Genomic DNA, 25,839 nt, shown 5'->3' on the forward strand with positions numbered 1-25,839 from the left:
CCAGACATAAAAGAGGGACTTTCCCACCAAGTTTTGGGCCACCAATCAGGGCCCAGTATGCAAATACACAGACTATTCTGTCAGATGATGGGCCAAAACCATGAACTATAGTATGTCGTTTTTTCATCATTTTAATTATTTTTTTTTTAATCGTTGCGAAAACCATGAACTATAGTTCATGGTTTTTGCGACGATTACAAAAAAAGATGAAAATGATTAAACAAATATACTATAGTGTGTAGTTTTTTCATCGTCAAAAGTCAAGACAAATGACATTGCCATTGTCGACGATTATAATCGGGGCCCAGTATGCAAATACACTGACTATTCTGTCAGATGAAATACACAGACTATTCTGTCAGATGATGGGCCAAAATGCATTGCTATTTTATTTTTAAACGTTTGACCTAATTCTTATCTGTAAAATGTTAGGTGGACAGGGTTCTTTCAGACATAAGCCCCAACGGTTACTTATCAGGAAACAGGGGGAGAGAGCACCGTCTCCCGATGGTCCGTCCCAGCACCTTGATGACATGGGACTTGAACCTGCCAACTGTCTGTAGCAGAGGGAACCGAATCAACCAATATCAAGCACACCATGCCATTGAGCCAAGGCACCTTGGGGCATTCAGCAGATGTCTCCTGGTGCTTTTGAGTTTTTATTTTGTATTCGAGCCTTGAAAAGTTCAAAGTACTAGAGCATTGTGCTATATAGGAGCAATGGGATTTGAACATGGAATGTCCGTACAGAGAGACTGATCATTAGACCATTGCACCATCAGTCAGACACCCTCAGCCAAAGTCTCCTGGTAATTGTGTTTGTTGGCCTTCAGTTAGTAAAGTTGAAACACTCCAGCATTAAACTATAGGCGAACAGGGATTTGAACATGTAGAGCTGTATTAACTGAAGCCTATTGTAGCAGGGGCTCACAGCCCCAGCCTGATGACCTCTCATATCTCCCCTGCGCCATAGGCAACTGCTTTGGTTTAGTGGTTAGGATGTTGGCCTTCCGTGCGGGGGACCTGGGTTCGATTCCCGGCTGTTACACTAACATGCAAAAGAAGACCTCAACAGCGCTAAGAAACATCTGATTAATATGATTCTGTGTTATCTTCACTTTACTAACTGAAGCCTAACACACAAAAGATCACTTCAAAAGTACCAGGAGACTTTGGCTGAGAGCGTCTGACTGATGGCACAGTGGTCTAATGATGAGTCTTTCAGTACAGGCTTTCTGTGTTCACGTCTCATTCAATGCTGCAGTAACTTGAATTTTTCAAGGCTCGAATAAAAAAATAAAAACTCAAAAGCACCAGGAGACGTCTGCTGAATGCCCAAAGGTGCCTTGGCTCAATGGTGTGGTGCGCTTGATCGGTTGCCTCTGCTACAGACAGTTGGCAGGTTCAAGTCCCATGTCATCAAGGTGCAGGAGGACCATCGGGAGACGGTGCTCTCTCCCCCTGTTTCCTGAGATGTAACGGTTGGGGCTTATGTCTGAAAGAACCCTGTCCAGCTAAACTTTTACCATGAAAATGTCCAATTTAACATACTCTTACCAGCTCTCAGTGTGCCCTTTTCCAACTGGCCTGGAAGCCAGACATAAAAGAGGGACTTTCCCACCAAGTTTTGGGCCACCAATCAGGGCCCAGTATGCAAATACACAGACTATTCTGTCAGATGATGGGCCAAAACCATGAACTATAGTATGTCGTTTTTTCATCATTTAAATTTTTTTTTTTTAAATCGTTGCGAAAACCATGAACTATAGTTCATGGTTTTTGCGACGATTACAAAAAAAGATGAAAATGATTAAACAAATATACTATAGTGTGTAGTTTTTTCATCGTCAAAAGTCAAGACAAATGACATTGCCATTGTCGACGATTATAATCGGGGCCCAGTATGCAAATACACTGACTATTCTGTCAGATGAAATACACAGACTATTCTGTCAGATGATGGGCCAAAATGCATTGCTATTTTATTTTTAAACGTTTGACCTAATTCTTATCTGTAAAATTTTAGGTGGACAGGGTTCTTTCAGACATAAGCCCCAACGGTTACTTATCAGGAAACAGGGGGAGAGAGCACCGTCTCCCGATGGTCCGTCCCAGCACCTTGATGACATTGGACTTGAACCTGCCAACTGTCTGTAGCAGAGGGAACCGAATCAACCAATATCAAGCACACCATGCCATTGAGCCAAGGCACCTTGGGGCATTCAGCAGATGTCTCCTGGTGCTTTTGAGTTTTTATTTTGTATTCGAGCCTTGAAATGTTCAAAGTACTAGAGCATTGTGCTATAAAGGAGCAATGGGACTTGAACATGGAATGTCCGTACTACAGAGAGACTGATCATTAGACCATTGCACCATCAGTCAGACACCCTCAGCCAAAGTCTCCTGGTAATTGTGTTTGTTGGCCTTCAGTTAGTAAAGTTGAAACACTCCAGCATTAAACTATAGGCGAACAGGGATTTGAACATGTAGAGCTGTATTAACTGAAGCCTATTGTAGCAGGGGCTCACAGCCCCAGCCTGATGACCTCTCATATCTCCCCTGCGCCATAGGCAACTGCTTTGGTTTAGTGGTTAGGATGTTGGCCTTCCGTGCGGGGGACCTGGGTTCGATTCCCGGCTGTTACACTAACATGCAAAAGAAGACCTCAACAGCGCTAAGAAACATCTGATTAATATGATTCTGTGTTATCTTCACTTTACTAACTGAAGCCTAACACACAAAAAATCACTTCAAAAGTACCAGGAGACTTTGGCTGAGAGCGTCTGACTGATGGTGCAGTGGTCTAATGATGAGTCTTTCAGTACAGGCTTTCTGTGTTCACGTCTCATTCAATGCTGCAGTAACTTGAATTTTTCAAGGCTCGAATAAAAAAATAAAAACTCAAAAGCACCAGGAGACGTCTGCTGAATGCCCAAAGGTGCCTTGGCTCAATGGTGTGGTGCGCTTGATCGGTTGCCTCTGCTACAGACAGTTGGCAGGTTCAAGTCCCATGTCATCAAGGTGCAGGAGGACCATCGGGAGACGGTGCTCTCTCCCCCTGTTTCCTGAGATGTAACGGTTGGGGCTTATGTCTGAAAGAACCCTTTCCAGCTAAACTTTTACCATGAACATGTCCAATTTAACATACTCTTACCAGCTCTCAGTGTGCCCTTTTCCAACTGGCCTGGAAGCCAGACATAAAAGAGGGACTTTCCCACCAAGTTTTGGGCCACCAATCAGGGCCCAGTATGCAAATACACAGACTATTCTGTCAGAAGATGGGCCAAAACCATGAACTATAGTATGTCGTTTTTTCATCATTTTCATATTTGTTTTTGAAATCAAAAACTATAGTTCATGGTTTTTGCGACGATTAAAAAAAGAAGATGAAAATGATTAAACAAATATACTATAGTGTGTAGTTTTATCATCGTCAAAAGTCAAGAAAAATGACATTGCCATTGTCGACGATTATAATCGGGGCCCAGTATGCAAATACACAGACTATTCTGTCAGATGATGGGCCAAAATGCATTGCTATTTTATTTTTAAACATTTTACCTTATTCTTATCTGTAAAATGTTAGGTGGACAGGGTTCTTTCAGACATAAGCGCCAACCGTTACTTCTCAGGAAACAGGGGGAGAGAGCACCCCTCCTGATGGTCCTCCGTGCACCTTGATGACATGGGACTTGAACCTGCCAACTGTCTGTAGCAGAGGCAACCAATCAAGCGCACCACACCATTGAGCCAAGGCACCTTTGGGCATACAGCAGATGTCTCCTGCTTTTGAGTTTTTAATTTTTAATTCGAGCCTTGAAAAGTTCAAATTACTGCAGCATTGAGCTGTAGGATGAATGGGACTTGAACATGGACTGTCTGTACTGAAAGACTGATCATTAGACCACTGCACCATCAGTCAGACATCCTCAGCCAAAGTCTCCTGGTAATTGTTTGTCTTAGCCTTAAGTTAGTAAAGTTGAAACACTCCAGCATTTAACTATAGGAGAACAGGGATTTGAACATGTAGAGCTGTATTAACTGAAGGCTGTGGCAGTGGCTCACAGCCTCAGCCTGATGACCTCAAAAGTCTCATATCTCCCCTGAGTCGTAGGCAACTGCTTTGGCTTAGTGCTTAAGATGTTGGCCTTCTGTGCGGGGGAGCTGGGTTCGATTCCTGTGTGTTACACTAACATACAAAACAACTCTTGAACACCTCTCAAAGCATTTGATGAATGTGATTCTGTGTTCAAGACTTGATTCTTTCAACTTTACTAACTGAAGGCTAACATACAAAAGGTCGCTTCAGAACAGTACGAAGAGACAGTTGTTACTGAGTGATGGTGTAGTAGGGGCTGATGATCAGACAGATGTTCAAATCCCAGTCTCCCTAAAGTCTAATGCTAGAGTTATTCAGCTTTATTAACTGAAGGCTATTCTAGCAGTGGCTCACAGCCTCTGCCTGACGACCACAAAACTCTAATATCTCCCCTGAGTCATAGGCTATTGCCTTTGACTTGTCTTCAGCTAGCCATCTATGTTTTTACTATAACCCCCCCACTTTGTCTGGAAACCACATGGAGGACACTGCCCTCCCTGTGACCAATGCTCACACATCGATGGGTTATTTTTCAGTAGCCTACCTGACTCGTGGTTTGAAAGGTGTCCCGTATGACTAGTACACTGCACCATTGGTACCTACCATTCACACTGCTTTTTGTCTCCACCAGGCCGAAGGCATGGGGAGAGAGTATGTTTTGCACTCCGTCCGTCCGTCCGTCCGTCCGTCCGTCCGTCCATGTGTCCGTGTGTCCGTGTGTGTGTCCGTCCTTCCGTCTGTGAACAGCTAATCTCCGGCACCGTTAACCCGGTCGATGCCAAATTTTGCACACACACTCCCTGGATGCCAACATTTCCAGAACGGCCTGTTATAGCGCCACCAGGAGGCCGAGGAAGAAATGACACATGAACATTTTCAACTCAGCCTCATGGTGGCGCTATAACTGGCCGAAAAGAGCACAGATCCGTGCTCTAACTGCACGGATCTGTGGATAACTTTGTATGCCAACTCCCTAGAGGCCAAGGAAAAACCTTTGCCTGGAATTTTTCACATATGCTCTTTATAGCGCCAACATATGTAAAACACATTTTCTAATATTACTCCTTCAGATTTTATCCAAATTTCACGCAAATTGGTACACATGCTCTCCATAGTCATGTTTGTTTGATTTCTCATAATCCACCCTCATTGGCTACAATTGGCTTCTAAACTTTTCAGGAGTAGCCCGCTTTGTACCCGTTTTGTACAAATCGCCACAACTACTCAATGCAGCGTCCGATTGTGGTGAAACTGTGCATGCATATTCCCACTAGGCTTTGGAAGAAATGCCACTTGACAGTTTACAAATCAGCCTCATGGTGGCGCTACAACAGGCCAAGCCGCGTCTCTCACACACACACACACACACACACACACACACACACACACACACACACACACACACACACACACACACACACTCTAAACATTTTGCCAAACATCACACACACACTATCCTCCTGGTGGAGACCTGTGCCCAGAAGGGCACTTTTTCTAGTTTGTTTTGTTTGAAGTTGTTGGAAATCGGTCTTGAAAGTAAAGAATTTAGTGGGGTTTGAACCCACAACCTCCAGATCATGTAGGCAGCGTCCTAACACACCCATCCACTTGTTACATGCCATAACAGTCTTCCTTTACCTTTGAGTAACAACATTGATACAAAAAATAAAATAACAGGAGATTTGTCTATTGTTTGTTGTGCTGTTGATTAGACTTTCGAATGTTTATGAACCACAAAGGAAACAAGCCTCTGGCTCTTTTGTCATTACCGGTATGTGCCTTTTTGTACACAGCAAACCCAGTGGCTCACTGGCAAAGAGCCTGCCTGTGAATCTGCAATCAGGAGGCCACAGGTTCTAGTCCTGGCTCTGACATTGTGTTCCTTTTGATTGTGACAAGTCAACAGAGAAGTGCTGAAAAAATGTATCCTAGTACAATCAACCTAATTTGATCTACAAAGATAATCGTTAGTAATATATAGTAGTTTTTGTTGTTGTTGTCGAATATCATGAAAAACGTCGTTTTTGAGTGGTACAACCATTCCTTTACGGAGCTATGTGTGTCCGTGGGTGGCTGGCTGGCTGTGTCCGTCCCTGGCTGGGTCTGTCCGAGCACGAAAATTGCGATTGGTTGGTTTTCACAACCACAAGTGTAAACGGTAACTCTGTCATTTCTCAACCGTTTTGGACGCGGGGCGGCTCGCCGGAACCGGCTCGCCCCCCTGGGCGCATTCCTGGGGGTCTGGATGTTCCGGGGACCCCCACACGGAGTTGCACCACTCACTTTACATGGGTGTGATTTTTATGTCTGGTTTGGGATATGAACAACTGCAATACCGCTGGGTGACGAAAGGTGGCACTGTTTGAGCAGCCCAAAGGGCCACTCACACTGAGCACAAATATAACAATAAAAGTATAACTAACAAAACTGTACCGTACAGTACAGAGTACAGTAACTATCACCAGTAAGATGCCCTGAGGGCGAGATTGAGGGCGTGCATACATCCGCCTGGGTGACGGCAGACTGCTGGGCGAGCACTGGTGGCATGGGGGGGGTCAGATCAACATATGGAATGAATTCTGTAATGGCCATATAGGATATGGAGCTTGGCCATATGGAGCTTGTCTTGAGTGTACAGGGTTTGATGAGGTCAGGTCAACATAGGGAATGTCAGAACGGGTCAGCTGGCCGGGCGCGTCTGCACTAATAACTTTGGGGCGGGCCCGTCTAGAGTTTGCTCTTAAATCAGTGTTATCTTGGGAGTTATTTTTTACTTTTAAACATTACACAGTAGATGGTGGGTTTTAATTTGGAATGGGAATAGACAGAACATAAAATACACGATCACACAAAATCGTATTAAGTTTACGCTTCAGCAGAGGTAAATTTCAACAGATTCGCTATTTGCCCTTGGATAGATAGATATTGGACTAGGATCTTTGATACATTATCTAATATTCTAAGTATTCATATTGATTGACCCTTTTATAATTATTATAGGAATGTCAGATTACATTTTCAACTGTTGTATTGTAACTTTAACCATGTGATTATTATAAGACACACAAATGTAAATAAAACATACATACGGTAATGTGTTACTGGTATGTTCATAACAATCACAATGCTTTACAGGGGGTTAACTATTTATAACAGAATACACAGTGACATTAAAGGAAGCAAGGTGCATTGAAGCACATGTATTTTTATTTGGTTATCCTTCTAATGTATTACACAAAAAGAAATGAGGAAGCCGCAACCAGGACGGGTTGAGGATCAGAGCTGCACTAAAATACAGCTTCACAAAAACAAAACTAATAGATAAAGTTAACAACAGGGGACAATGAGTGAGAAATTCAAGTAAAGAAAGAAGGGAACTCATGTCTTTACAATACTTTACTTCAACCATGACAATCTTTTTTCATCCTGAGCTTCAACAGTGGTCGATATTATCATATCTAGCTATTTACATTCAATGTACACAGGTGCATGCCCAAGCCCACGTATTGACAGAGCAGAGATAGGGCACACAACTGATTCATGTCCACTTATGTACACTTTCAACAAAAAATAGACTTTTACATTTCCGTTCCACTTTAAACAGACAAGCGATTAAAAGCACATGCATCAGACTGAAAGCCACTCACTCCACGTCCGCCACATGAGCCACCTCCACCTCCGCCACATGAGCCACCTCCACCTCCATGGTCTGAATGACCTCGGTGGTCTCCTCCGTCTTGTCTCCGGTAGGCACCATGGCCTGCTGGGCCAGGACATAGTTCACCACCTGCATGATGCTCTGGTCTGATAGTGTGGCGACGCCATCGCCTGCCTCCGCCGCCTGGACAGCTTCCACAGCCTCCACCGTCTCCTCCGTGATCAGCACCGTCTCGATCTCTTCGGAGGGCGGCGGCAGCGCGGGTCGTAGCTCAGGCGGCAAGTCGGATGCCAGGATGCTGACGGCGTGCTCCACCTGGGTGCCCTGGTTATGGAACTGGAGGGTGTCTTTCTCCAGCATGATCTTGATCGGCAGGTTCTCACCGTGGTACTTGGCCATGTGCTTGCGCAGCGTGCGCGCATCGATGTGCGCCTCCTGGCAGAGGGGGCACACGTACGGTCGCTCTCCCGTGTGCGTGCGCACGTGGCGCTTGAGGGAGCGTGCGTCCGCCCAGGCCACGCCGCACGTCAGGCACTCGAAGGGCTTGACTCCTGAGAAGAGATGTTTGGCATTTAATGTTGACCGTCCTAAACTTAAAGGATACATGATATTGTATATTCACAGATTTGAACATGTGTCGTACATACTGACCAATTTTTATTTAGTTCTTGTCTTGTCTCCAGGGACCAAACTTACAGAATTAATCCATGTTTCAAAAGGCATTAAAACACAATAACGAACAAAAATATCAGTGCAGTGAATCTAATTGGATTACCTATATGTAGGGGTGGGTTCAATTAATCGATACGGCAATAATCATATGGTATTCCTGCCCGATAATCGTATCGTATTGCACAAGTTGTTAACAACTAAGTTGTTATCAACTAACTAGTTATCAACTAAGTTTTTCAAATTGATTTGGAGACTTTACATTTCCGGATGTCAAAACATCGGCAATCAGCAGTCTGGTACTCTGCAAAAGTACATTTAGTTGGACACGCGGCCATTATTCAAAATCAACGCATATCGCTGGCCTCTGTATCGTGATAAGTATCGATCGTGCGGTTGCTGGCAATACCCAGCCCAACTTCTACAGGTCCATCTCAATTAATTAGAATATTGTGTAAAAGTTCACTTTCTTCCGTAATATAATTGAAAGTGAAACTTTCATATATTCTCAATTCATTGTGCATAAAGTGAAGTATTTAAACCCTTTTTTTGTTTTAATCTTGATTATGGCATACAGCTCATGAAAATCAAAAAACAAATTTTATGAGACCACTAAAAAAACATTTTTTAAATGAGAAATGTCTGAAAAGTATATGCAGTCAATACTTGGTCTGGGCTACTTTTGAACTAATTATTTCATCAATGGGGTGTGGTATGGAGGTGATCAGCCTGTGGCACTGTTGAGGTGTTATGGAAGCCCAGGTTTGTTTGATAACAGCCGTAAAATAATTTGTATTGTTGAGTCTTATGTCTCACACCTTCCTCTTGACACTACAACATAGATTATCTGTGGAGTTCAGGTCAGGCCAGTTGGCTGGTCAGTTAAGCACAGTAATACCAAGGTCAGTACACCAGTTACTAATAGTTTTGGCTCTGTGGGCAGGTGCCAAGTGCTGCTTGAAAAGGACACAGTGCTGTAAAATATTGTTTTGTGAATATTGTGTTGAGACTCTGGACTTGACAAAACACAGTGATGATTTTACCCATCTTATCTGATGGTGTTGATCCACTGACTTAACAATGGTTTCAACACAGCCATATTTTAGAGTACATTGTGCTTCAGTATATTGACAAGCTTCATGGAGATGCTAATTTTCCTTTCCAGCTCGATTTGGCACCTGCCCGCAGTGCCAAAACTACTAGTAACTGGTGTACTGACCATGGTATTACTGTGCTTAACTGACCAGCGAACTGGCCTGACCTGAACCCCACAGAGAATCTAGGTTGTATTGTCAAGAGGAAGGTGTGAGACATGAGACTCAACAATACAAATGCAATTACGGCTGTTATCAAAGCAAACCTGGGCTTCCATAACACCTCAACAGTGGCGCAGGCTGATCACCTCCATGCCACGCCCCATTGATGAAATAATTTGTTCAAAAGTAGCCCAGACCAAGTATTAACTGCATACATGGTCGACATCTCGTTTAAAAAATATATTTTTAGTGGTCTTGTAATTTGTTGATAGGATTTTTTATTTTCATGAGCTGTACGCCATAATCATCAAGATTGAAAAAAGGTTTAAATACTTGAATTGAGAATATATGAAAGTTTCACTTTTTGAATTATATTACGGAAGAAAATGAACTTTTACACAATATTCTAATTCATTGAGATGGACCTGTATGTCAAGCAAGTCAAGCAAACATTTTAAACTCAAATAGCTTTGACTTTAAAACGTAGGGTTCCTGAAACAACAAATATTGAGATGGAGGCCAAATACATATAATTTAGTTTTTTCAGAAAACCGTTAGGATTTAGAAGGCCTTTTGTAGAATCTGCCTCAGGTCTTAATGGGTTAATAGATCTATTAACTAGATCAGGGGTGGGCAACTTTGACGATGGAGAGGGCCACTATATTTCCACACTCACTCCCTAGGGCCATATATTACTGTCGTAGCAAAAATAGCCGATCTACAAGCTCAAAACGCGTCGCGCTGCGACGCGTTTTGAGCTTGTAGATCGGCTATTTTTGCTATATTCGAATTGAAATCTTGAATTTTTGCTATTTTTGAATTGGAATCCTGAAAATTAATATTTATATGTAATTTCAAATGCCTTTAATTATACTTGTGTTGCGCAATGAGCTACTAATTTAGACTGAAGTAATTAAAGCGGTGTCATGTTCGCATGTTGTGGAATTGTAACAGCTGAAACCAATATTATATCAGTATTCTGACATTAACCTGAGGGCCACATTAAGTGAAGGTGGGAGCCGCAGTTGCCCACCCCTGAACTAGATCATCTAGTCTCATTCTGGGAGACTCACCCTGGTGGTTGTTGATGTGCCGCCTGTATTCTCGGAGCTGTGTGAACTTCCTGCCGCAGTGTTCACACTCCCTCTCCAGGTTCTGCTTCACTCGGCCTTTCTTCCCATGCGTGGCCTTCTTCACGTGCCTCCTGAACAGGGCCTTCTCAAAGAACTCCTTCCCACACACGTTACACCTGGGAGGGGTCCGACAGGAAACCAGATTAATTAACCTGAACAGGGCCTTCTCAAAGAACTCCTTCCCACACACGTTACACCTGGGAGGGGTCCGGCAGGAAACCAGATTCATTAACCTGAACAGGGCCTTCTCAAAGAACTCCTTCCCACACACGTTACACCTGGGAGGGGTCCGGCAGGAAACCAGATTCATTAAGTACCTCGGCCAACCAACTGGAGAAGTGTGCTCCTCGGAGTGCAAGTCTCTGCCAGTTGGAATGGATTCTGAAAACTGACTGATACATCTCGATGTCTCCAGTGTGAATCTGTGTTTTGGACCAAATTTGTAATAGGAGAAGAAAGTGTGTTTCGAAGAAAACACCAAATGGGGGGAACTCCAGTGACACAAATAGCTATGGCCCATATGGTGAGTTGCGTCATGATGACCCAAGAGATCCAGGGTGGAAAAGATTTTGATTGTACAACATATGGTTTAAGAGTTATAGGCCAAACATGAAGCCAGCTGTTATGAAGCTCATTTGACAAATTTGGGGTGAAGGTCTACTGGCTTACTGGGATTGTGTGTGCCAAGTTTCGCGCGCGCGCGCGCGCGCGCGCGCGCACGCACGCACGCACGCACGCACGCACGCACGCACGCACGCACGCACGCACGCACGCACGCACGCACGCACGCACGCACGCACGCACGCACGCACGCACGCACGCACGCACGCACGCACGCACACACACACACACACACACACACACACACACACACACACACACACACACACACACACACACACACACACACACACACACACACACACACACACACACACACACACACACACACACACACACACACACACACACACACACACACACACACACACACACACACACACACACACACACACACACACCTACCTTTCGGAGACAATAAGGTTTTTAATGAAAGTTCAATTAATGTTGTGGAAATTAAAAATGTGGGAATTTCTATAACAAGGTAGTTTTGGGAATGATGATGATGATGGCCAGTTTTGGGATGTAATATGCTTCTAGTCTAGATCACAAGCTTAGCAAAGAACAGCACTATAATCACAGAATAACCAGTACATACTTATAAGGCTCCGCCACCGTATGGGACTTGACGTGGGAGTACCAGTCCTTCTTCCAGCTGTAACTTTTCCCACACACCTGGCACTGGAACGGCTTTAGACCCATGTGTTTATTCATGTGCTGCTGAAGATCTTTGGCCTCGTAGAAGCTTTTGTCACAGCTGAAACGCAGACAGAGTTAGGTGAATATACCATGTGTACTTATGCCACAGGAGACAAACTTAATCACATTACGTAAGTCGCCCCATAATGAACTTTAATAACAGGCCGAGAAAGTTACTCACTGAGCACAGTTATAGGGACGGATTTCAGGTCTGGGCTGGTGTTTCTTCAAGTGTTTGCTCAGGGCAGAGCCTCTGTGGAAGGTCGCCCCACATGTGTTGCATAGGTATTTGGACTCCCCTAGAAGACATTATGTATTTCATTGCAGATGCAGTTTACATGGATTAAAGCTAAATCAAATCTTGCTACTGAAAATGTTTGTTAGGCCAAATCCTAATTTGTGATTTGTGAAACAACGTGAAAGGAGCCACCCCAAACGGACACTGAATTTTATTTAACTACTCTTATTACATGGCTTGGTTGAATGCTTGATTCTGATTGGTCAATCGCTGAATTCAGCGGTGTGTTATTTCTTGATAACAGACCGATCCGCTCTATAATAGACCGCTGCCTAATCAAACCCTCGGAGCACCTGCTGGGCCCCACTGATTTACTGCCGTTTCCAACATGACAGCCATGTAAACACACACACACAATGTAATTTACAGCTAAACATTGCTCTCAAAAATGTTTTTGAAAACATTTGAGTGAGGAATAGACAATCCAGGACTCGGCCGAAAATGGATTCTATTTGATCAACTCACTTCCTTGTTTTCCGACAGTGCTCCAGGCCCTGCAGCTGGGCAGACACAGCCAATGCGACAATTATGGAATACTTTTTTTGTTGTGTTTTGTGTCAATTTATTAATTTAAGTTAGGTAGACATGTAATAAGCAGGATAATTCGCCTCGGTGGTTAAAGTCCGTCTGTGATTTGTCTCCCGACAATGACCACCTATATTATCCCTTACATATTGTTCTTGCTGTTGAAGAAATAACAGACTTGAGGTTTTTTTCTTTTTTTTTTATATCCCTGACGATTAGGGTTTAATTGGAAGATGCTTCTAAACATGTATTCTATTGCTAGTTTGAACAATTCCAATACTCACAAAATAAAAAAGGAAAATAGCAAATTCACCATATTCACATGGAGGATATTTTGCACACCCGGGGCGGCATTTCCTCCCAACTCGCAATAGAGTATGCACATGCATGATTTTCCCATCAGGCCACGCCCCCCTCATCTAGACTGAGTGGCTGTACATTGAGCAGCATGGAGTGTTGGAGTTTGGAAGCGCTCGTTGGAAATCACTCAACCGTCCTGCCTGTTTCTAAATGTCACATAATGCAGGAGGCAGCAAAATGTTGTTTTATTGAAAACAAGCACTTCCAAACTCTGACACAGAAAAATAATCAAATGCAGGGCATTTCTTGACAGAAAGTAGCTCATAACGTTTCTATGGTGGATTTTCATAAAACAAAACCTTTGCAGATAGAAAGAAGCTTTTCGTTCAGCTGCAATGTTGGTGAGTTTAACATTGTTTTTTGCCACTCAGTGGGCGTTCCCGCATAACTTCCAGGTACGATGATGTCACGCGCATACCCTCTATATGACATGAGAGCAAGATGGCCGCTGTGTGAATATAGTCAATAGAAGACAAGCTGACATCTATGGAATCCAAACGACTGAAATAAGTTGAGTACTGTGATACTGAGAAGTGTAATCCACGAGTTGAATATCTTTTGTTTACATTTAGAGTTACACCTTTCTAAACTGTAGTATGATGGTGACGTTAGCCAAAAATAACTGAACTACTGTACAAGCGGCACGTTGTTGGCAGATAAGTTCGTTTTGGCAAATAACACACAATGTAAAGATTTAAGTTAAGCTATATATAGATGCATGAGTAATGGCCAGTGTGCAGACCTGTGTGGAGACTGGTGTGTTCCTCCATGCTCCTCTTGCTGACAAAGGATTTATTGCAGTACACGCACTTGAACTGCTTGGAGACGTCGTGCAGCGCCCGGTGCATCTTCAGGCTGTGTTTGTGGGCGAACGTCTTGCCACAGACCTTGCAGGAGTGCGGCCGCACGCCAGTGTGGTTGAGCATATGGATGCGCAGGGAGTAGAGTTTGGGCAGAGTCTTTCCGCAGATGTCACACACGAACGCCCGCTTGGTGCTCGCCACCAACGCCGTCCTGTCGTCGGAGGCGTCTCCCTCTCCTTTCTCCACAGGGATCTGCTCCGCCGCGGGCTTAACGATGATGGGCCTGCTCTGCTGCTTGTGTCGGGCCAGGTGGGCCCGCAGCGACGCAGCATACTGGAACTCCTTGCTACATAGCTGCAGGACGTGAGCACAAAGCAGTGTTGGGGAAGTTCCTTTCAAAGTGGAATATAATACGGTACGTTACTCGGTTACTTTCAAGAAAAAGTATTTAGTTCCATTAATAGGTCAAGTGCACGGCTGCACGCATCCACCTGGGTGACAGCAGACTGCTGGTTCCATTAATAGGTCAAGTGCACGGCTGCACGCATCCACCTGGGTGACAGCAGACTGCTGGTTCCATTAATAGGTCACGTGCACGGCTGCACGCATCCACCTGGGTGACAGCAGACTGCTGGTTCCATTAATAGGTCACGTGCACGGCTGCACGCATCCACCTGGGTGACAGCAGACTGCTGGTTCCATTAATAGGTCACGTGCACGCATCCACCTGGGTGACGGCAGACTGCTGGGCGAGCGCTGGCACTTTGGCATGGGGGGTCAGATCAACATATGGAAGGAATTTTGTAGTGGCCATATATGGAGTGTGTCTTGAGTGTATAGGGTTTGATGAGGTCAGATCAACATATGGTATGTCAGAACAGGTCAGCTCTATATATGGAGATCTAAGGGTGGCCAAGGGGGCAGTGGCTTGGGTGTACATGGTTTGACGAGGGCCCAGGTAGGGCTGGGCCGTAATTTTTGGGCCAGTTTTCGCCGGCTGCCAGGCACGGCTGCACTAATAACTTTGGGGTCTAGAGTTTGAATGGACAGGTATCAGTCAAAAGGGAGACATCGAAGAGGAAGGATGGATGGGGAAGGATCAACATATGTAATGTCAGGACAGGTCTTCTCCATATATGGATATCTAAGGGTTCGAGGTCAGATGTAGAGTTGCAGGCCAACATTGATAACATCAGGGATCTCCATATATGGGCTTAATATTGATGACATCAGGGATCTCCATATATGGGCTTAATATTGATGACATCAGGATCACCATCCCTGATGATGTCACGTGATGTCACAAGGCATGACCATATATGGAGACGTGGGGGGACGGACGGACTGACTGATTGGAAATGCACGTTTTCATAGTAAATGGCAAAGATAAACCAGTCAGTAGGAGTATTACTGCAATATTCAGTTCACAATACCTCCATGGATGCATTACCATTCAAATTTCCCAAGAACGACTTGGGAATAAAAAATGTAGTTCAATCAACGTCCTGTGGCCTAACAACGCCCATAGCTGTCCTAAAATCACTGTAAACCACGGCCTCTCATCGCTTTAGCATCCTGAACTTCACTGTCATGATGAACCACCACACAACTGAGACAACTCAGAAGCTGCAGCACGCTCTATTGGTGCACGGTATAGATTTTCATAAATGCAATGCAAGTCAGAGTCGTGAATGGTGGACAAACTGCATCGTTATTGTTTTAGAAGTAAATGCATTACGTGACATAATAACTATAATAATACTTACACTACACTTGTACCCGCGAGACTTCTCGTGTTTCAGTGTGTGCATAATGAGGGAGTATCGCCTCTCGAAGGACAGGCCGCAGTCGGAGCACACATGCTCTGTGCCGCCGGCGTTGTCCGTCTCTGCCTCTGCCGACATCTCCGCCTCAGCCTTTGGCTCCTTTTCCCCGACCGCTTCTGTGATAGGCTCTCCCCCGGTGACGACCTCTGCTGCTCCCCCTGCCTCCTCAGCCTCAGTTCTGGCCAGTTCCTCTGCTTCACTCTCCAATGACCTCTTTGACGGTCGCCCCCTCTTCACACACACACACACACACACACACACACACACACACACACACACACACACACACAAAACACACACACACACACACACAATGTGAAACAAAATGCCTCCTCCGCATTCACCTGCAATCTTCGCAATCTCGGATTGTTCGAACATGTTGGCGTACCTTCGGTGGCGTGGCGGCAGCGGCGGCACCCGGCCGTGGTGGACCCTTCTTTTCCCCCTCCTCGCCTTCCAGACCCATGTGAAGTCGTGCGTAGCCCCCCAGGGCAATGGAGCGCTGCCGCAGACGTCTCTTGTTGGGGTCGTCGCTTTCCTGCTGCTCCCCCGTGCTCTCTTCGCCAGGGGGTCCTTCAGGCGACATGTCTTCCTCTTCTACGGGCTCAATTAAATCCACCACCACCTCCACCTCCCTCTTCCTGGGCCGCCCCCGTTTACGTTTCTCAGGGGTGGCTTGGGATTGTGTCTGCGGCGGCGAGATTGCCTCTTGCTTCATCTGAACCAAACCGGACAGAGTCGATTTGTCTTCGTCTGCGTCCACTTTCGTGATGAAGCCCACCGCATCAACGGGGCTCTCCTGCAACTGCTCCATGGCCAAGCACGCCGACACCACAGCCAGAGACTCACTCTCCCCCGCCTGTCCACTATGAGTGACCACCGTCATGGTCTCCTCTTCTTGTCCTTCTGCACTGCGGGAGATGAGAGTTATGGATTCTCCTGGCCCTGCTTGTCCACCGTCAGTGACCAGAGTCACCAACTGCCCCGATTCACCCTCTGCAGCCTGGGACACCGCCACCACGGGCTGTGCCACATACGTTTCCGTGGGGTGTGACACGACAGCGAGGGACTCGTCGCTAGCGGCCACGCCGGTGTGAGTGACCACTGCCTGGCCGTCACTCTGTATGGTCACCATAGTATAGGCACTTGAGTCCTCTGTGAATCCCTCCTGGGGAGCGGGTTGGCTGGACACCACTGTGTGGGTGTCCCCTCTTTGATAGACCATGAGCTGCTGGTCTTCCACTTGTTTGTGCACCGATTCACAGATCTGTAGCACCTCCGCCATCAGCAGATGTTTGGCCAGGGTGGCGAGTTCGGCCATTACACAGAAGTTGAAGGTGAGGGTGGATGTATAAGAAAAGTCAAGCAGAGGAAGGAAGCTGGCCTTAGTAAAACCTGGGAGGAGAGAGACGAGGGGTGCATTCAGCCATGGAGAAAGGCATTCTATTTTTAAATATTAAAGTGTTCAAAGTGGCGTGTACTCACCAGAGAGATCAACCACGGCCTCGTGTGTGGACACAGCTCCCTTCTCCACGAAGAGCTGGTTGAAGTAGTCACTGCAGGCTGCCAGCACGGCCTTGTGTGCGCGGAACTCCTCTCCTTCGATCAGCAAGGTGATGTCACAGAACTGATTGTTCTGACGCTGCTGGTTCAGTTTGTCCAACATGGTCTGGCTGTGTTTGTTCAAGAACTGTCTCACCTCACCCTTGCTGTCCACCTGTCCACATGACCAATCAACAAACCACATGATGTGTTAGACTTAGGGAGCACTAAATGCTTCTTTCTTACTACCTGACAAATACCTAAACATTCAAAGTATGTTATTTAGCACACCCAATAGTAACAGAATCCATTGAAAAATCTCTATACCTATATGTATCCAATATTTGAGTGTGCAAACAGACGCACCCAACACGTTTGCACAGCTTTTTGAAAACCTTATACCCATACCTAACACCACATAAAAAATCTGAAACTAGTCACCAAAAGCGAAATCTTTACAAGTCCGCCCCCTGCTAGTAGTGTCTGGTGAACCGGCAGTACCATACATATGATGCATTGCTCAAACGTCCAGTACAGGAACAGAGATGTCTTCTCTTGACACTTTTAAATCTAGACTAAAAACACAGCATGCCCCTTGTTTTGATCTACTCTAGTACTGCCTTTGTATATTGGCGTTTTTAAATTTTCTTGTGTTAATGTTGTTTACTGTCTTTTTAAGCTATTTTATTATGATGTACAGCACTTTAGTCAACCAAAGATTTACTTGACTACTAACATCTATGTTTGGATGGTTGGGTTTGGGTATAATTAACAAGATATGGTCTATAACATCTATGTTTGGATGGTTGGGTTTGGGTATAATTAACAAGATATGGTCTAATCTCTCTATGGCTTCCTTGCAGATCTTGGGACTACATGTGGCCAGTTTGTTGACTATGGCTCAAATCAATATTTGGGCAAGGTTCTAGCCTGATACGTCTGCTTTTAACATCCATTATAAAATTACAAAGCCATGGGTTGTGTTTTAATAGGCATTAGATTTGAGATGGTTAGGTATGGTTAAGTTTGGTCAAAGGATCTACTAGGACGGTTTGCAACTCAGATCGCATCACTCCCAAGATCTGCAATTTGTAGAAACCGAATACCGATTCAGGAGCCACAACTAGGCCTGTCGACTGAGACGTTTTGAGACCAAAATTACACCTACAAAGACCAGCTCGGAGGTCTTGGATGTGATCTTGGATGTAGCCTGACAAGCTGGGCCGATAAAGTCCAACTCATCATCTCCATCGTCATCCTCGTCATAATCTTCATCGTGCACGTGCACCGCCACCTTCCTTCGCCTGCCCGGCCGGCCCATCGAGCCTTCATCCACAGCTCGCCTGCACTGAACACACTCTCTGATATAGTCCTTAACATTCTTCAGGATACCTGGGGTGTAGAATAAATAATACATATGTTGCAAAAATATTTAGATGAATATACAGCTCTGGAAAACATCAAGAGTCCAATGCAAAATATAATACTAATGAATTCATAAATTCTGGTAGAATAATATCCCTTCTTTCTAAGGTACTATTTAGCACTGTTCCCCCATCCTGCTGGTGGTATTGCAAGGGGATAGTGATTGTGATGGAATTCAACAGACACATAGTTGTCATACATTTAGATAGAATGATGCTGATTTAAGAAAAATATAGAGCATACTAGCATACCGGTAGCTATTGTGACTCAACAAAAAAGTATATCTTATTTTGGCAGTAGGGGGCGACAGACGGTAAGCATACAGACAGACAGTGTGTTTATCCGTTAGTCTGGTAGGTTTATCCAAGAAGATATAAAGGTCGAGTAAAAGTTCCTACTAAGGCTAATAGTCCTGTGACGAACAGTCAAAAAGTGCTTTAGTTTTCGAGATACCCCTACCGGGCTTAGGACCAAACACAACATAGTTTTTCCTCATCTCTAAGGCCTCCCATACATGAAATGGATTCTTGTATAAAAATATTTTACTGCAAAAGTGGTGAAATTGATATTTAAATTATACACCCCAAAGTAAAAATACAGCCTGTCCGTCTGGGGATTAAGGCATATAAACTCATGTAGAGTCACAATGGAAGCTCTGAGAGGTTTACAACTTGGCATACCTGAAGCCAGGACATCCCTCTACATTCTATAAAAAGAATAATGTCAATATGTGAATGTAAATATGAGATATAGACATTTGAACACATACCTACAATAGGCGGAAATGTAAATCTATGTAGAGTGTCTTCTTTACTTTGTAGTGACTCTGACATGGATTGTCATAGCAACACATATGAGGGCTTGTATGGAAGGTGTGGTTCTGCTGAATCGAGCAATACCAATTGTGTAACTGTAGCTTGAATACTCGTGGAGTTATGGCACTAAACGTATATGGTTTCCCAAATGGGAGGAAATAAAGCAGTCCTAATGAAATCTACAGTATCAAACAGATTAGTTTTATTTTGACTTCACTTATGCAAGGGTGGTGAAATTATAACAAATTCACTTGAGTAGAAGTCCCTAAAATATATGAAATGTCACAAATGAGAAATTGTGAAAGTATATATGCAGCTTCAACAATAGTAGGCTACAGAAAGAAATGCATCCCTACAATAGAACTACCTAACTATTATTTAGCACACCTGGATGAGGGAAACCAAGCTCAATGCTATCCTCATACCAGCAAGTCATTCATTCATGTAGAGTTGATATAATCATTTAACATGTTTGCTTAAGGTAAAGTTGTATTTAGCTTCACCGCATCTGTATTGCCTATGGCTTTCTTCATAAAAGGTAAATCATTGCAAATATTTTGGAATATGAAAAGGATATATATTTGGAATAATGGCAAATCAAGTAGCTATCTGACCTAGCTTTAAGTTCCATTTAGTGTAACATACTAACAGAGCATGTCCAGTAGCCATTGACAATAGTAGAACCCTGACACTGTAGACCTTAGGGCGAGAAAAGGGCGAGGTCACATGCACGCATCGGCCTGGGTGACAGCAGACTGCTGGGCGAGCGCTGGCGCTTTGGCATGGGGAGTCAGATCAACATATGGAATTAATTATGTACTGGCCATATATGGAGCGTGTCTTGAGTATACAGGGATTAATGAGGTCAGATCAACATACAATATGGAATGTCAGAACAGGTCAGCTCCATTTATGGAGATCTAAGGGTTTGAGGTTTGAGGTCAGATGTAGAGTTGCTGGCCAATATTGATGACATCAGGGATCTCCATATATGGGCATTCTTATATATGGCCTTAATATTGATGAGGGATCTCCATCCCTGATGATGTCACAAGGTCACTATAACTAACAGACTAACTGACTGACAGTGACAGGACATTTATGTTTTCATAGTAAATGATGTGATGTGTGGTCGCTATTACAACATCGTTAAAAAAACATCCAAATACAAATAGAAAAAGGAAAGTGACACGGTCAATAATGTCAAAACCTCTGCAGTAGAAGACCTTCAACACTGAATGTTGCTCAACAGAGAAATGATGCTGATGTTCATAAAACCCTGGCTCCATATACCAACACTAAGCTCTCGTAACCTGATCGTATGAAGATAAATATCATACAATATATAACCTCTGACTGGGAGTTATAATGACATACTGAAGACTGAGCTCTGAGGAAGATGTGATGATGGTCTAAATACAGGAAAATCCTGGAAACTGAAGGAAAATCTCCTTCATTACAATTTGAATTGTAGATTGAGCTGAAAGGTCTGATGTGGTATGCTCTGAAAGTGTGCCCATGGGATATGCACTGATAGAAGCTGCACGTCCAAGAAAAAACAGAGCTGTAGAACTTCAGATATATTGATGAAGAAAATCATGGACCAGTATGTCATCATAACGCTTAGTTTAGTGTCATCACTTTCATTTAATTAAATTAAAATAGGTGAACATTTGGTCTGCGGTTCTGATTCTTTGTTTTGTCTGGCAGCTGCTTTATTTCCTTTAGAGGTTTAAGGTAGCTTTTATGATGTTTATATAATACAAGAGCAGCCGACGATACAACTTCATCAACGTTCATTGTCTCTGTTACTATTATCAACCTTATTCAGTCTTCTTGATGAGACTGCATGGTGCAGGCATACTCTCACTCTCAACATTTGTAGTTTGCTCAGCAACATGATACATGATAAGATATCTTTAATTTGAAGGAAAGTATATTTTCTGTATTTGGAGCCAGGGTTTTCATCATCATCATCATCATCTCTCTGTTGAGCACCATTTAGTATGTGTTGAAGGTCTTCTGCTTTAGGGTTTGTGACATTATGGATCTTGTTTCTTTGCTTTTTCTAAATGTTTACCACAGATGATACAAATATTTGGATCCAATGTTTGTACACTCCATTCTGGTAAAAAAAAAAAGAAAAGAAAGACAAATACTTCAGGTTCAGAATTCATCAATCAACTATGTTGTGTCCGACCGTACGCTACTATAGTTAGGTACTATGCACAGTAACCATGCTGTTACAAGTGATACTAATGAACCATTCTGGTGAGACAGAGTCTGGGCTTTTCTATTATGCTACTGGACAGGATCTGTTACACTAAATGGAGCTTAAAGTTAGGTCACTCCAGCTAGCTAAATAGCTACTAGACTTGACAAGGTTCTTTTCACATTCCAAAATATTTGCTGTCAGTTTATGAAGAAACCCATATAGGCAACACGATGCAGATAGAGCAGATGGAGACAAATACTGTAAAAAAATATTATGTAAAATGATATCAACTCCTACAGAAATGAATGACTTTAATTGCATTGTTCCATAAGTCTTGTCTTATTAATACTGGTATAACTTAAGAGGGACACAGGACATGGGGATACTGGTATAACTTAAGAGGGACACAGGACATGGGACACAGGACATGGGGAAAATATGAGAATTGATTGTGTTTGTTTTGTATAAGGGATGTGAAAAGTTACTGTACATTGCTTTTCTAAATAAAGTAAACAATACAAAATGAAAATTGTGAAAATTGTGGAGGGCAGAGATCCAGGAATCCTGAGTTGGTGTTTGCTAGACTCTCGCAGAAACTAATGACTTGCTGTTATGAGGATAACATTGATCATTGAGCACCCTCATCCAGGTCTGTGCTATATAATAGTAGTTCTATTGTAGGCCTGCATTTCTCTGCAGTATTGTTGCAGCTGCAATATTCTTTTCACAATTTCTCAAGTTTGGGATTTCATACATTTTGGAACTTCTATTCAAGTCAATTTGTTATAATTATTCCACCAATGATAAGTGAAGTCAAAATAAAACTAGAAAGGTGCAATTCTGGGAAATTGCAAGTGTGGTTGCACTGACGTAAGTCACAAAGCATATAGGGACCTGGGAACTGAATTCCGTCTTACCGTTTGTATTCTATATTGTGATGTCATGTGAAGCATGACAACAGTGACAACAGTGTGTGAAGCATATGACAAAAAGCTTCACTTTTCTGTTGTGCAAAAGTTAACACAAATCACACCTGTGTGAAGTGAGGGGGGCTAATATATTAAAGTCTAACTCATGTTGATTAGGTGATGTAATGGTGATGTGAAACAAACGGTGTAAACACATTAAATGCCATTAACAATAAAGATGACGCAAATGTTCCCTTTATTGGCAATGGCGTTTTCAAAAAAAACATTGAACAAAAAAAAACATTAAAACTCCCTCAAAAAGCACCTTGCTGGCAAAAAAATATCGGACAGAGAACAATAGTGTGTTGGTGTTGCCTAGAGCAACCACACTAACTAATACTGTCGATATCATTAGGACTGTTTTATTCCCCCCATTTGGGGCACAATGTACGTTTAGTGCCATAACTCCACGAGTATGCAAGCTACAATTACACAATTGGTATTGCTGGATACAGTAGAACCACACCATTCCTACAAGCCCTAATAATGTGTTGCTATGACAATCCATGTCAGAGTCACTGCAAAGTAAAGAAGACACTATACAGATTTACATTTTCGCCTATTGTAGGTATGTGTTCAAATGACTATATCTCATATTTACATTCACATATTGACATTATTATTTTTCTAGAATGTAGAGGTATGTCCTGGCTTCAGGTATGCCAAGTTGTAAACCTCTCAGAGCTTCCATTGTGAATCTACATGACTTTATATGCCTTAATCCCCAGACGGACAGGCTGTATTTTTAGTTTGAGGTGTATGACTTTAAATATCAATTTCACCACTTTTACAGTAAAATATTTTTATACAAGAATCCATTTCATGTATGGGAGGCCTTAGAGATGAGGAAAAACGATGTTGTGTTTGGTCCTAAGCCCGGTAGGGGTATGCCAATTTCTGGGGGCCATTGTCACAGTACTATAAGCGTATATAAAATATAATGTACATGCTCTGATCATATACTACTACTTGTCTTGTACTACTACTACACGTTACCTCTCCACCAGTACTTCCGAGAGATGTTCTCCCAGGTGAGTTGCTGGTTGAGATGTTCTCCCCCGGGCGCGGTGATGTGCGCCTGCTCGATGAGTTCCGTCCTCCGCGGGTCCTGCAGCACCACCTCCAGCTCCGTGAAGTCGTCCTGGCCTCTGGAGCGCCGCTGGTAGAACAGCGTGCCATTCCGCACCACGTAGCAGGCGGCCGCCTTGCGGATCTTCCGCTTGGTGTTTCCGTGGGTCCCCGGCGCGTACGGCTCCCGCTCGTCCGTCAGATACCGAATGATGGCCAAGTAGCTCTCTTCACTCGACATGGCTCGAGTTGGGGGGGACACCGTCTATCGTAGCTGATAAATGGCGGGGTTGTGTCGAACACAGACCCCTCTTGGTAGTTGTAAAAATGTTGCTGTAAATTTTCCGTGGCGCTCGGGTGTCACATAACCCGTTTTTTAAGGTATAATCTCAATTTGTCGAATTGTTTTCTAAGGTGGAACTGCTGTTCGTGACCGTCAGGGGTAGACTTGCATGAACAGACAAAATGGCTGCTGCACAACCGGATTTTGCGTCAGCAATGGCGGAAGATCACTATGATCACACGAACCAACATGTTGTACATTCTTCCACCACAAGAGGGAGCCATCTTCCAACTAAATGGCACTATTTATTCTTTTTAGTATTCTGGTAAACTTTCTTTGACTTACACAAGGTGGTATGCAAAAAACAAAATAAGGCTCTGTGATCCAGACACTAAGATTTTTGGAGTAAAGTTTACGTGCATAACGTCTGTTTGGGGGTATATTCTATATTTTAGTGCATGGTGTTTCAAGTGTTTCATGAATACATGTGAGGGCAAGTCCTCCAAATAATATTACACTGCAAGAAAAATCAAATAATAGTCTATTCCCTGAAGCCCAAGAGCACCTGTATGTAAACCCTATTCTCACTTTGAAGGACCAGAATGAATATGGCTTTTGTTATTGACAATTGACTAATTTAGCGAGTTTCACAGGGCAAAGGCAATTTGCTACTGCATCTACTGCAAAAAAATAAATAACCTAATATTAAAGCAAACATCAGATTTTGGCTGATTTTAGTTTCATATGTCCTCATTTGTGGTATAATGATCGAGAAAAGTAGCCTACACACCCATTACCTTTTTGTGATCGAGCTTTTATTTTACTTTTTGTTGCAGTAAGTACTACGTGTTGTATGTTGTAGCATGCCAGCTGCACAGTATACTACAACCATTTGACAACTCGAATTTAAACGGATTAATGAAGTACACATCACACACACACACAGTCACACACACACACACACACACACACAAATGGCAAATGTTAAAATGTCCTCTTCATACTGCAACCTTGAAACAGGAGGTTAAACATTGCTGCTGGCCTTGTAGGTCAGAATGGTAGTGATCTGTGCCCCCATTGCCCTCATGGTTGTGCCTTTGGTGAGTGGACGTATATTTGTTGTTGAATCAGTTTACGCTAGGAGGTATTGACTGTACACAGTCTTTGTTTCCACAAGATAAACAGTTGACAGTTGTCAACTCCTCAGAGAAAAGAAAGGTTTTGACATTGAAATGGCCATCACAGAGAATTTGGGATGTTACATAGTCTATTTAATGGATTTTTTTTCCTTTCAAACTTTGGATCCCACAATCTAGAACAAAACAATTATTTTGTAGATATTTTCTGAGCATCTTTTAACTATTGTTATGGACCATATCAAAGCATGTTATAGCATCGTAATGAAAGCTGCATCTAATTAAATGAATTAGTGTATCTCTATTTGATTTAGCATAGTTTACTAGTATAGTCTATTCAGCATAGTTTACATTTACTAGTAAGACGCCTGGGGGCGAGAAGCGACCTAAAGGCAGAGGTCGCGTGCACTGGCCATATATTGAGCATGTCTTGAGTGTAC

At 43.4% G+C, this 25,839-nt stretch overlaps 1 protein-coding gene across 1 annotated transcript; it reads right to left on the minus strand.

The window, feature by feature from the left end:
- Positions 1-7,274: 7,274 nt before the first annotated feature.
- Positions 7,275-24,472, minus strand: zbtb11 (zinc finger and BTB domain containing 11). Its single transcript, XM_079506180.1, has 10 exons — positions 23,909-24,472; positions 18,658-18,881; positions 17,433-17,664; positions 16,336-17,342; positions 15,888-16,178; positions 14,061-14,475; positions 12,317-12,434; positions 12,035-12,193; positions 10,756-10,931; positions 7,275-8,308 (listed from the first exon to the last, which is right to left on the minus strand). Exons 1-10 carry the CDS (start codon positions 24,219-24,221, stop codon positions 7,743-7,745), a joined length of 3,501 nt encoding a protein of 1,166 aa, XP_079362306.1. The 5' UTR covers positions 24,222-24,472; the 3' UTR covers positions 7,275-7,742.
- Between the last annotated feature and the right edge of the window lie 1,367 nt (positions 24,473-25,839).

This window comes from Electrona antarctica (assembly GCF_951216825.1).
Source record: "Electrona antarctica genome assembly, chromosome: 7".
NCBI classification, from domain to species: domain Eukaryota; kingdom Metazoa; phylum Chordata; class Actinopteri; order Myctophiformes; family Myctophidae; genus Electrona; species Electrona antarctica.

Excerpts from the sequence above, each read along its gene's own strand:
- zbtb11 (XM_079506180.1), bottom strand. The coding sequence starts at position 24,221 with ATGTCGAGTGAAGAGAGCTACTTGGCCATCATTCGGTATCTGACGGAC. Across the intron at positions 16,179-16,335 it reads CTGCCGCCACGCCACCGAAG|AGGGGGCGACCGTCAAAGAG; the intron begins GTACGCCAACAT and ends GTGTGTGTGAAG. Across the intron at positions 10,932-12,034 it reads ACGGTGGCGGAGCCTTATAA|GTGTAACGTGTGTGGGAAGG; the intron begins GTATGTACTGGT and ends GACCCCTCCCAG.